Source organism: Silurus meridionalis, chromosome 23 (genome assembly GCF_014805685.1).
Source record: "Silurus meridionalis isolate SWU-2019-XX chromosome 23, ASM1480568v1, whole genome shotgun sequence".
In the NCBI taxonomy this organism is placed as follows: Eukaryota; Metazoa; Chordata; class Actinopteri; order Siluriformes; family Siluridae; genus Silurus; species Silurus meridionalis.
This window is the reverse complement of record NC_060906.1, coordinates 2,791,323-2,805,424: the sequence shown is the minus strand read 5'-3', so window position 1 is coordinate 2,805,424 and position 14,102 is coordinate 2,791,323. Positions and strand designations below refer to the sequence as shown.

At 39.6% G+C, this 14,102-nt stretch overlaps 1 protein-coding gene across 1 annotated transcript in view; it reads right to left on the bottom strand.

Annotated features, from left to right (window-relative positions):
• The window catches only part of LOC124377341 (ribonuclease inhibitor-like), a gene marked incomplete at its 3' end in the record, with an annotated part of 59,955 nt that overhangs the window by 29,241 nt on the left and 16,612 nt on the right, over positions 1-14,102 (bottom strand). The window contains exons 5-6 of the mRNA XM_046836772.1: positions 6,555-6,671; positions 1,956-2,012 (exon numbers count right to left, since the gene is read on the bottom strand). Coding sequence (XP_046692728.1) covers positions 1,956-2,012; positions 6,555-6,671 — 174 coding nt within the window. The remainder of the gene's footprint in view (positions 1-1,955; positions 2,013-6,554; positions 6,672-14,102) is intronic.

The following is a 14,102-nucleotide window of genomic DNA, read 5'->3' as shown; positions in this document are numbered from 1 at the left end:
GCACTAAACATTCAAATATCTAAACATCTTGGTTATCAAATTTCATTTATAATGGGTTTTTGGTTAGTTTGTTTATGAATATTTTGCAGAGACTAAAAAACTCTAAAAGAAGTCCCGAAAACTACAAGGAAAGGACTTGTTCTTTTAGGGCCAATAAAACATGCCTGTCCCTTCAATACTGTGTGATGTCTTGTTTGTGTATTGTTAAAATGTCATGTGATAAAGCCCTGTCCTTCATATAAATAATGTCAGGTCTTTATATAAATTGTTTAAATTTGTGTAAAGTAATTCTGAAGTGAAATTTGTTTTCCTCAGAGCTGATTAGATTTTTTGACATTTGTAGCATCACTGTAGCACAAGGGGAAGGGTGGGTACCTTTAAACCATGGTACAACTTGTTTACCAGGCAAAGTCCACCTAATACATAAAACCAGTATGTGTGTGTGTGTGTGTGTGTGTTTGTGTGTGAGAGAGAAAGAAAGAAAGAGAGAGAAAGTGAGAGTGTGTGTAAGAGAGAAACAGGACATATGTATGTAGTTTGTGTTACTGAAAGTGAACTCTAACAGTTTCACAGTCATTTCAGACACATTGGTTTTAAGTCACGTTTTGTGCTGCAGCTTCACACATACGTACATCAGACCCAAAGCCTCTGTGACAAATCATCAGTGTGCAGTGAAAAGAAACAAACTTCCTCCTCAGAACATTGATGCTGAACCTAAAAGCTCTGCTTCAGTCTCACTATTAGAGAAAGTGTGTTACTGAGGAGCAGGTCATGTGACTCTCAGAGAGATGATCTTACCTCAGTATCTCCAGTTTACAGTGAGGATTCTCCAGTACAGCAGAGAGACACTTCACTCCTGAGTCTCCTACTTTATTCCCAGACAGATGCAGTTTTCTCAGGTGTGAGGGGTTTGAATTTAGAGCTGAAGTGAGAGCAGCACAGCCTTCATCTGATACTCCACAACCACCCAACCTGCAGATACACAATGACACACACTTCACTCTCTCAGTTTCTACACATTACACGACTACAAAATGGACAGATTTCATTTCTATAAAATAAGTTGCAGCAGATTTCTCCAGGACTTACAAAGTAAATCAAAAATATATAATTTATCAATGAAAATAAATTAATTTAAAGATGATTTAATAGAGATAAATATTTGTACTGCATTTTGATTCATCTCAGACTGCTGACACAAGAAAACTGCAGTAAATGACCAGTAGGTGGCAGTGTAAGGTGTATTTCAGCTCATTTTCACAGCAGGGATTAGAAGTAGAGCAGCACTAATGACCAAATGAATGTGGAGGAAAAAACAGAAGTAAATGTGGGATTTTTTACTCTTAGAAGATCTTAAACATTTGCAGTTCAATAAAGAAGTTGTAAAAGAAGATGAGATGAAGGAGAGCAGCAGCACAAACACACGTCGCTCTGAGAAACAGAGAATGGAACTGGGAAGTCCAGAGCAATGCAAGCTGACACACACTTCATCATTCTGCAAACGGAGCAGAGGGAATCTCTGACAATGAAGAATAATATGGTAAGACGTCTAGAAACAGGTTGAAAAAGCAATGATGATGATTTGAAGATGATGTGTGTGTTATGGTGGACCGTCTCCCTTCTCTTGTCCAATCACAAGATCATATTAAACCTGACCAATGATTATTGCTGTGATTGAGATTCCTGTCATTATGTGTACAAGAGGTGTAAAGGTATTGCTGCTTTCTGTTCAAAGTCATGAATCAGGTTCTTTCTCTCTGTTGAACTGGAGTTTTATTCACACATGGATCTAATTCTCAGTGCATTAATGATTAGTGGAAGTGAGAAGTTTCATTACTGATAGATTTGTTCTGGATGTTGTACTGCTACAGCAAATTTCACCTGAAAACAACACTGTATACAACAATTCACTGCAGCTTTTAGTGAGTTCTTGTGTCTCTCAGAGATGATCTTACCTCAGATCTTTCACTTTACACTCAGGATTCTCCAGTAGAGCAGAGAGACGCTTCACTCCTGAGTCTTCTAGTTTATTCCCAGACAGATTCAGTGTATTGACAGTCAGATGCAGTTCTCTCAGACTGGAGGTTTCTGAGTTGAGCACTGAGGTCAGAGCTTTTCCACTTCTCCTGTAATTTATTGCATCTGATACTGAAGGAAATAAAAGATAATGAACAGAAATGCAGAAGATCAAACAAGTTCTCAAAGCTTCACTGCAGCGTCTCACTTTCAACATCACACACATCAGTTGAACACAATGATTAAATGGTGGAATAATAAGAATTGACAGTCGGAGATGTTCAGATTTGGCTTGGCGAGAGTTTCAGCTGAGGAACATCATCACACACGTTGTATAAACATGGAGGATGAGATCCGGGAATCCAAATGGGAAAGTAAGAGAGTCTGATCTAAAAGGTTTCTAAGAGGAGAAAGGAAAAAGTCTAAAGAGTCCTGCAGAGTTCGATTCATCTGAACAGCTCAGACCTTTGATTTGTTCTCAACACTGTAACAGTAGAACAATTTCATTCAGCTTCACTTACATTGCTTTTCTGGATGCTGCAATCACAGGCATCACTCTCACAAGAATCTCTTCTCTGATCTTATCTGGAGTGATGTATTTATTCAGGTCAAATTCCTCCAGATCCTGTGCTGATGTCAGTAACACAAACACCAGAGCAGACCACTGTGAAGGAGAAAGTTCACTTTGTGCTCCAGATTTCAGATACTGCTGGATTTCCTCCACTAGAGAATCATCACCCAGTTCATTCAGACAGTGGAACAGATTGATGGATTGCTCTGCAGAATGATCTTCACTGATCTTCTTCTTGATGTACTGAACTGTTTTCTCTTTGTTCTGGGAGCTACTTCCTGTCTGTGTTACTAAGGAATGTAGAAGTTTCTGATTGGACTCGAGTGAGAGACCCAGAAGAAAGCGGAGGAAAAGATCCAGATGTCCAGTCTGATTTTTTAAAGCCTGATCTACAGCATTCCTGTGAACATCTGAAAGTGTCCTACAGTTCATAATAGTATCACCATAATCACCATCATCACCATTATCACTATCATCATCATCCTGATTCTGTTTAAGAACATTTCTCTGCTCTTTCATGAAGGTCAGGTGCACAAACAGAGCTGCGAGATGTTCCTGAATGCTCAGATGAACAAAGCAGTACACTTTACTCTGGTGAAGCCCAAACTCCTCTCTGAAGATCTGCGTACAAACACCTGAATACACTGCTGCTTCTGTCACATTAATGCCACACTCTCTCAGGTCTTCCTCATAGAAGATCAGGTTTTGTTTCTTCAGCTGCTGGAAAGCCAGTTTCCCCAGTTTGAGAAGCATTTCTTCATCGCTCTCCTGCTTCTGTAGGTACTTCTCTCTTATGATGTTGGTCTGAATGATGAGGAAGTGTGTGTACATTTGAGTCAGAGTCTTGGGGATCTCTCCACTCTCTGCTTCACCCAACATTCTCTCTAGAACAGCAGCTGAAATCCAGCAGAACACTGGGATGTGGCACATGATGTAGAGGCTTCTTAATGACTTCAGGTGTGTGATGATCTTATTGGCCAGGTTCTGATCACTGATCCTCTTCCTGAAGTACTCCTCCTTCTGAGGGTCATTGAACCCTCGTACCTCTGTGACTCGATGGACACACTCAGAGGATTTGATCAGCTGCTGCTGGTCTGGAGGTGATCCAGATGAGAGCAGAGGAAGCAGGTTCCTTTGATCAGGTTTATCAGCAGCACATGCACTGGTGCTGATTCAGTTACATCACACACTCTCACTGTCTTCTGGAAATCCAGAGGAAAACGACACTCATCCAAACCATCAAAATGAACAAAACCTTCTCCAACCTGGAAATGTCCATTTCTTTCATCTCCTTAAAAAACACATGAAGGAGCTCCACCAGACTCAGTTTCTGCTCCTTCATCAAATTCAGCTCTCTGAAAGGAAGTGGAATATGAGGTGGACGTCCTGATTTGTTTTCCTTCAGCCCAGTCCAGAACAAACTTCTGCACAGAGACTGTTTTTCCAATTCCAGCTACTCCCTTAGTCAGAACGTTCCTGATGGGTTCTTCATCTTGTTCAGATAAGGGTTTTGTCAGAACTTTCCTGGTGGCTTTGTCTTGTTCAGGTAGGGGTTTAAAGATGTCACTGCATTTAATTGGTGTGTCCTCAATTGGGTTTTTCCTGGATGCTGCCTCGATCTGTCTCACCTCATGTTCTTTATTGACGTCTCCACTGTCTCCCTCTGTGATGTAGAGCTCTGTGTAGATCTCATTCAGAAGTGTTCGGTTTTCCTGCTTTAGCATCAATCCATTCAAACACTGAAACTTCTTCATCAGATTGAACTTGAACTTCTTCTGGAATTCATCTGCAGCAGTGGATTCTGGGTCGTGTCTGTGACAGGGTGAAGAAGGAAGACATGGTGAGACATGGGCTCCAATGATTAGAGTAGAAGTTCACATTTTTCCTGCTAGATAGATCTTTATGATGTTCTCACTGTGGATTTACTTTATTCTACTGGAGGTTTTCTATCATCTAATCACTCTGTAGTTACTAACAGCAGAGAGCTTTAGAATAGCAGTGTGTCAGTGTCACAGTCATGGTGTTGGTTTTGATCGTACCCTGTAGCTGTGATGATGTTCTTCTCTCTTCTGTCTCCTGCCTTCTGTAGAACACTGGGAACAAAAACAACAAGTGTTAAAGATCTCAACGTTCCTCACTTTAATACTGGAGTCTAAACCTGAACACAAATTGTACTACAATAATTGTAGAGAGCAGGAACACTTGGAGAACACAGAGCTGAATACAACTCCAACATTGTGCACCTGGAGAATTAAATGTGCTCCTGTTTTCATTTCACACTTTTTCCTACTTTTCTATTCTTCCTACACAAACCTCCAAAAGTATTGGAACAGGAAGTCCAGTTCTTTGGGTTTTTGCTCGACACTGAAGACATTTGGATTTGAGAGTAAAAGATGAAAATGAAACAATAGATCAGAATTCCAGCTTTCAGTTCCTGATCTTTACATCTAGATGCATTACATCACTTAGAACACTGCACTGAACCTATCAGGAAATGAAAGCTGAAATTCTGATCTCTCGTCTCACATCATCTTCTGATGAAGATTTCCACCTACACACATGGTTTTGGGAAGTGGGAGTTTAGATTGAGGAAAATGCTGTTTTTCATTCTGAATCAATTCTGTTTTCTCTCTCTGTAGTTCACTGTAGAAAATTATAGAAATGGCTTTAAGACCGAATTTCATTGTTGCTAAAATCTGAAGATCTACAGAGCATTCTGATCACTAAGTCACGGTTCCTGATCCCCAAAAATACTGCTTACACCTTTAAGTAGTAGTGTTTCCTGTAGCTTTGTTGTTGTTTATATTAGTATTTTTATTTTAGGATTTAAGACGTTATGTGTAATTGATTGTGACTTTAATAAATATTTACACTTGTTCATCTAAAGGATTTACTGAAAGTATTGTAGAATTATGGGATGTTACCTGTGTACAGGTGAGGAGATTCCAGTGCTAAATACCAAAGGAAGATCCATAGACTCATCACTCTTCATGGAGACACAGCTGGGCACTGGTGGGTGTGATTTCTCACTCTGTAGTTACTAACAGCAGAGAGCTTTAGAATAGCAGTGTGTCAGTGTCACAGTCATGGTGTTGGTTTTGATCGTACCCTGTAGCTGTGATGATGTTCTTCTCGCTTCTGTCTCCTGCCTTCTGTAGAACACTGGGAACAAAAACAACAAGTGTTAAAGACGTTCCTCACTTTAATACTGGAGTCTAAACCTGAACACAAATTGTACTACAGTAATTGTAGTGAGAGCAGGAACACTTGGAGAACACAGAGCTGAATACAACTCCAACATTGTGCACCTGGAGAATTAAATGTGCTCCTGTTTTCATTTCACACTTTTTCCTACTTTTCTATTCTTCCTACACAAACCTCTAAAAGTATTGGAACAGGAAGTCCAGTTCTTTGGGTTTTTGCTCGACACTGAAGACGTTTGGATTTAAGAGTAAAAGATGAAAATGAAACAGAAGATCAGAATTCCAGCTTTCAGTTCCTGATCTTTACATCTCGATGTGTTACATCACTTAGAACACTGCACCGAACCTTTCAGGAAATGAACGCTGAAATTCTGATCTCTCGTCTCACATCATCTTCTGATGAAGATTTCCACCTACACACATGGTTTTGGGAAGTGGGAGTTAAGATTGAGGAAAATGCTGATTTTCATTCTGAATCAATTCTGTTTTCTTTCTCTGTAGTTTACTGTAGAAAATTATAGAAATAGCTTAAAGACCGAATTTTATTGTTGCTAAAATCTGAAGATCTACAGAACATTCTGATCACTAAGTCAGGGTTCCTGATCCCCAAAAATACTGTTTCCTGTAGCTTTTTTGTTGTTTATATTAGTATTTTTATTTTAGGATTTAAGACGTTATGTGTAATTGATTGTGACTTTAATAAATATTTACACTTGTTCATCTAAAGGATTTACTGAAAGTATTGTAGAATTATGGGATGTTACCTGTGTACAGGTGAGGAGATTCCAGTGCTAAATACCAAAGGAAGATCCATAGACTCATCACTCTTCATGGAGACACAGCTGGGCACTGGTGGGTGTGATTTCTCACTCTGTAGTTTACTGTAGAAAATTATAAAAATGGTCATGAGACAGAATTTCATTGTTGCTAAAATCCGAACACAAACACAGCAAAATATCACAATAAATATCACAATACCTCGGTTTAAGGCTGCGTACTTTTTTCACGTCTGTGTTTATGTAAACGTGTGCGTTTGTTTTTGTCACGTGTCTCTTGAATGTGTGTTTCAATTTCATTTGTTTTGTGTCCTCTCTGTCTTGTATTTGTGGTGTCTCTCACATGTCCCTTTGTTCACAGCTGTTCCTTTGTGTGGTTTCCACTTCCTGACTATTCTAGAATATATTAAGACATCAGACACCATTTCATTTCTCCAAAATCAGGGAAGAAGATACAGTGGAAGAGGGATTTTACTCGTGTCAGTATCGCCTTGTGAAGCCTGTATGGAGACACGTCTCATATTATGTCTTTAGTTATTGTCTCATGTCGACTCTTTACTGTTTAACTGCATGATTCATTTTTATAAAGACACCATTTTACTTAATCAACAAAACTTGGTATTTTTAAGTTTGAAAATAGCTGATAGAGATTTATTTAGTGCACACTTGTGGAGGTGGGAAGTGTTTGAACACTGGTGTGTGACTGGAGGGTGGAGGAAGAGGAATTAAGTGGTGAGGATCACATACAACTGTGTTTAGTGTCATTAATGAGTGCTGTAATGCAGTGTGCAGTTTGTGCCTTAAACGATAAAAAGAGGACAGCTGAACGTCCACAGACATTGTGTCTGTGTGTGTGTGTGTGTGTGTGCGTGTGTGTGTGAGAGAGAGTCTTTTAACACCTTTATTCTGAAAAGAAAAAAAATATAACCTGAATGCAACAAAATAAAGGTGTTTTGTTGTTGAAGCCCAACTTCATAAATAATTGGAGCAATGTTGAGGGCAAGGCTGGCCTGTTAGGGCGGGACGGTATCCATCCCACTCGGGAAGCTGATCTCATTTCTTGTAGTATAGGTCATAGTCTCAGAACAGCACTAGTTAACTAGTGACTGTCCAGAGCCAAGGTCAGGGAGCAGACAGACAGGCTAAACCGACCGTCTGCTAGCTGCACAGAGTCGTCACTCAGGATCCACAAATTGATACTGTGTCTTTTCCCTGAGCGAAACCAAAATGTTGGAATTCTCAAAAAAGTCTGTTCAGGTAACCTGATTAACATTAAATTAAATAGGACTGAACACACGGCAGCACCGCTGATCTAAATATAGGATTGTTGAATATTAGATCTCTCACGCCAGAATCGCTGACTATAAACATAATTATTACCGATCAGGAGTTTAAAATAATGTGTTTGACAAACGTGGATTAAACCGAATGAATATACAGCATTAAATGAAGCGAGTCCTCCTGGGTATCGTTACATACACCAGCCCCGTCTAAATGGCAGAGGAGGCAAAGTCGCAGCTATTTATAATAACAATCTAAACATGACACAAAAGACTAAAAACAAGTGTAAAACATTTGAAGTTCTTTACACCAAAAGGCAATTCCATTAATTATTATTTATAGACCCCCAGGGGCCCAACTCTGATTTTCTCATAGAATTTCATTCAGATTTTATCACAAATTGAGCTACTTCTTTAGACAAAGCATTTATTGTTGGTGACTTTAATATTCATTTTGATAATCAGGAAGACTCCTTAAGAGCATCAATTGTGTCCATTCTAGATTCAGTAGGAATTAATTAGAATGTTATAGGACCAACTCATAGTGGTGGACACACTCTTGATTTCTTATAAACATATGAATAAAAAAAAATAAAATTAGTCATAATTCCACAGTCTGAAGCTATTTCAGACCATTATCTAATCTCTTTTAAAAACTGCCTCAGTCACTGCATTAGTACCTTACCACATTACCATGTTAAACACATTCATGTCAGCTTCATGACAGCTTACAGCAATTTTTATCTATAATCTTCCAGAAATTACGATTATTAATTAGATCTCCGTCTGAACCTGTAGAGCTCGACTGGGCCACTGAATACCTAGAATCAAAGTTATGTTATACTCTAGATCAGGGGTCACCAACCTTTTTGAAACTGAGAGCTACTTCTTGGGTACCGATTAATGTGAAGGGCTACCAGTTTGATACACACAGTTTTCAGTTTGATCTTAAATAACAAATTTGCTTGATTTACCTTTTATTATATGTTATTATTAGTGAGGACTTTATGATTTTCTTCACTGAAAAAATTGATAACATTAGAAAAACAATTGTGGCAGTTCAACCTCTGACAGCATCTCCTGAGACAGTGTTACCTTCAACTCCACAACTCCACTATTTTACATGTATAGGACAGGAAGAGCTGTATAATTTTATTGCCCAGCTAAATCGACAACATGTCAGTTAGATCCAATTCCTACTAAATTACTGAAGGAAGTGTTATATACAACTGGTGAACCTCTTCTAAATATTATTAACTCCTCACTATCTTTAGGTCACGTCCCTAAATCCCTCAAGTTAGCAGTTATTAAGCCCTCATTAAAAACCTAATCTGGATCCAAACACGTTATCAAATTACAGACCAATTTCAAATCTCCCATTTATGTCTAAGATTTTAGAAAAGATTGTCGCTGCACAGTTATGTTCCTACCTGCAAGAGAACAATATCTTTGAAGAATTTCAGTCAGGTTTTAGGCCCCATCATAGCACAGAAACTGCTCTAGTTAAAATAACTAATGACCTGTTTTAGCTTCAGACCAAGGCTTCATTTCGCTGTTAGTTTTACTAGATCTTAGTGCTGCATTCGACACTATAGACCATGATCTCCTCCTAGATCGCTTACAAAATTACATCGGCATTCAGGGACAGGCATTAAGCTGGTTTAAATCCTACCTGTCCAATCGTTACCATTTCGTAGATTTAAATAGAGAGCTATCCAGGCTAATGCAAGTAAATTATGGCGTGCCGCAAGGTTCAGTTCTAGGACCCCTGCTCTTCACAATATACATGCTTCCGTTAGGAAATATTATTAGAAGGCATGGAATTAGCTTCCATTGTTATGCTGATGATACTCAGCTATATATTTAATCTAAACCAGGCGATACAGCTCAATTAACCCGGATAACTGAGTGTGTTAAGGAACTAAGAGATTGGATGACCCATAACTTTCTAGTTTTAAATTCTGATAAGACTGAGATTTTGCTCATCAGCCCAAAAACTAGTATACAGATCTTCCAGCATCTCAACCTGCATTTAGACGGATGTTCTGTAACCACTAGTTCAACGGTAAAAGACCTGGGTGTTATTTTAGACAGCGACTTGTCTTTCAAAAATCATATCAACCAAGTTACAAAAACAGCCTTCTTTCACCTTAGAAATATTTCTAAGCTAAGAAATATGTTGTCCATATCCGATGCAGAGAAGCTCGTCCATGCGTTCATGACCTCCAGAATAGACTACTGTAATGCGTTACTAGGTGGATGTCCTGCATCATTAATAAACAAGCTTCAGTTAGTCCAGAATGCAGCAGCCAGAGTTCTTACAAGGTCAAAAAATATGATCACATAACCCCGATCTTATCATCCCTACATTGGCTTCCGGTTAAGTTTCGAATAGACTACAAACTATTACTTCTCACTTATAAAGCACTAAATGGTTTGGCTCCCAGGTATCTATCCAGTCTTTTAACACGCTACAATCCGCCACGCCCCTGAGATCTCAAAACTCTGGGCTTCTAGTAGTTCCTAGAATAGCAAAGTCCACTAAAGGTGGTAGAGCATTTTCACATTTAGCTCCTAAACTCTGGAATAGTCTTCCTGACGGTGTTCGGGGCTCAGACACACTCTCCCAGTTTAAGTGTAGATTAAAAACGTATCTTTTTAGCAAAGCCTACACATAACACACATCACATATCATAACCTTGTGCTCCAGAACATCTGATCACATGCACATTATCAACTTGTGCTGTTAATATCATGAACAGCAGCTACGCTAATTCCTCTCCACTGCTTCTCTTTCTCTCCCCATCCCGAGACACCCTGAGGTTTGGCCAGCTCCAGTCACCTCCCACCTCGTGATGATTACGGACCTTTGAAGAAGTAGATGCCAAACTCACAAACATCCCGAACCATCTAGAGACGCATACAGTGCCATTTGGATCCCGCTACATGTGTGGAGTTTTGACATTGGACCTCCTGGACTGTTTAAAGGCTCTGGCATGGAGAAGCTGATGCTGGATCTGTGGTGATCACAAATGATGAGCTCATAAAACTCGGAGCTACTAACCATTTAGACTGTATAAGACTGCAGAAAGAACATCACTTATAATCTTATACTCCAGTAATCATGTTAGTTCTCACTGTCCAGTGTTCTGTATTGTTGAAAGATTTATGATCAAACTCTTGATGTCACCCAGATGAGGATGGGTTCCCTTTGAGTCTGGTTCCTCTCAAGGTTTCTTCCTCATAACATCTAAGGGAGTTTTTCCTGCCACAGTCACCACGGCTTGCTCATCAGGGACAAATTCACACCATTCACCATCACTGTTGATTTGTGTAAAGCTGCTTTGAGACAATGTCTGTTGTGAAAAGCGCTATACAAATAAACTTGACTTGACTTGATTATTAATAATTAATGATATTCATCTATGTGAAGACACTGATCATGTTAATGATTTCTCATAATAATCAACAACAATGATTTAACAAAGTAGGAAACAGCTATTTTTAGAAAAGGCCCGCGGGCTACTCATGTGGTGCCCGCGGCCACCACATTGGTGACCCCTTCCTTAGATGATGTAGCTCCCCTTAAGACCAAAATGATCATGGAGAAAAAAATAGCACAGTGGTATAAGGATCATATGTGTGCCTTAAAACAGACCACTCGGAAATTAGAACGTAAATGCCGTCAAACAAAATTAACAGTATTTCAAATAGCATGGAAGGAGAATATCCTGAGCTCTAGAAAATCTCTTCTCCACCCTCATAGAAAATAACAAGCAGAATCCTAGATTTTTATTCTGTACTGCAGCAAAATGAACAGGAAATAAAAGCACTGCACATACATTCGATTCAATTCAATTCAATTCAATTCAATTCATTTTTATTTGTATAGCGCTTTTAACAATGGACATTGTCTCAAAGCAGCTTTACACAGATAATGTGGTGATTAAACATAAATATGTTCTTTGTAAGTATGTTTGTCCCTGATGAGCAACTGTGGCAAGGAAAAACTCCCCGAGATGGCATAAGGAAGAAACCTTGAGAGGAACCAGACTCAAGAGGGAACCCATCCTCATCTGGGTTGCACCAAATGTCCATTTGAAGCAGATATACAATGTTGTGGGGTACAGTGATCACGATCAGAAGCAAACTGCACTCCCGAGTCAGTGCAGCAGACCACGACACCAACTACAGTCCAATCCGTCCTCAAAGCACCCGCTCTACTCCGAATTACATGGAACCACCCAAGGTGTTGATGAGAGACCATCCTGAGCTGCACAGAGGTGTGAAGATCCAAGGAGGGGAGAGGGCAGGAACAGTGGTCACTGGAGCCTCAGGAGCATGTTTAACTCGATCAAGAGAGAGAGAGAGAGAGAGAGAGAGAGAGAGAGAGAGAGAGAGAGAGAGAGATAGAAGAGGGTGACGGGAAGAGAAGGATATGGATTATGGAAGTGTCCCTATTGGTGTATGAAAGTTAATGTCACTGTGCAGTTTGGACTCCGCAAGACTCGCTATGGCAGCATAACTAAAAGGGAGAACCAGAAGGTAACACAGACATGAGGGATCTCTGGGATAAGAGACGACCCACCACACCACCGCCAACAAACCTGAGTGAACATGTGAATGTGAGGGGACGACAGCATACAAATATACCAGTTCACCAAACACTCTATATCCATGCTCCCCCCAGATCTGCTCCTTTACCTAAGAAAAATCTACTGATAAAAGGCTTGACTAAATAAATACGTTTTCAACCTCGACTTGAACACTGAGACTGTGTCTGAGTCCAACACTGATTGGAAGGTTGTTCCATAACTGTGGGGCTTTATAAGAGAAAGATCTGCCCCCTGCTGTAGTCTTCATTATTTGAGGAACCAACAGATAGCCAGCACCTTTTGATCTAAGTAGGCGTGGAGGATCATACTGGTACAGAAGTTCACTCAGATACTGCGGTGCGAAACCGTTAAGTGCTTTATACGTCAGTAGTAATATTTTATAATCAATGCGAGATTTGATTGGGAGCCAGTGTAGACTAATTAAAACAGGGGTGATGTCGTATTTCTAGATCTAGTGAGGACCCTTGCTGCTGCATTCTGGACTAACTGAAGCTTATTTATGCACTTACTCGCACACCCAGACAGTAAAGCGTTACAGTAGTCTAATCTAGAAGTAACAAAAGCATGAACTAGTTTTTCTGCATCCTGTAACGACATCATATTTCTAATTTTAGCAATATTTCTAAGGTGAAAGAAGGCGATTCTGGTGATATTATTACGTGAGACTCAAAGGAAAGACTCGGGTCAATAATAACACTCAAGGTCTTTGACAGCCGACATGCTGAAACAGAAACACCATCCAGAGATGCTACGTAATCGGAAAGTTTACTTCTAGCTGCATGTGGTCCTAGTAAAAGTACTTCGTCTTATCTGAGTTGAGCAGAAGAAAGTTATTAAGCATCCACTGTCTAATGTCTTTACACACTTCTCAACATTGTTAAGCTGATCTCTCTCATCTGGCTTTGCTGAAATATACAGCTGTGTGTCATCAGCATAGCAATGGAAGCGAATCCCATGTTTATGAATAATTTCACCAAGAGGCAGCATATATAAAGAGAAAAGCAGTGGGCCTAAGACAGATCCTTGAGGAACACCAAACTTTACCTCATAGAGCGTGGAGAACTCACCATTTACATCCACAAACTGACAGCGATCAGTCAAATAAGACCTGAGCCAAGAGAGAGCTGTTCCCTTTATTCCTACAACATTCTCAAGTCTAGCAAGCAGTATAGTGTGATCAATGGTGTCAAAAGCTGCACTAAGGTCGAGCAAAACAAGTAAAGAGACAAAACCCTGATCAGAGGCCAATAACAGGTCATTTACCACCTTAACTAGCGCTGTCTCTGTGCTATGATGAGGCCGAAATCCTGACTGATACATTTCAAAAATGTTATTCATAAGCAGATGTGAGCATAACTGCTGTGCTACAACCTTTTCTAAAATTTTGGATATAAAGGGGAGATTTGATATCGGTCTGTAGTTGGACAACTGACATGGGTCAAGGTCAGGTTTCTTAATAAGGGGGTGGATAACTGCCAGTTTGAAAGATTTCGGTACATAACCAGTGCTAATGGAAGAGTTTATTATTTTTAAAACAGGTTTGATGACCTCTGGAGTTATCTGTTTAAAGAAACTAGTAGGCAAGAGATCGAGAATACAGTTTGATGATTTTGATGAGGAGATTAATGAAATTAAGTCAC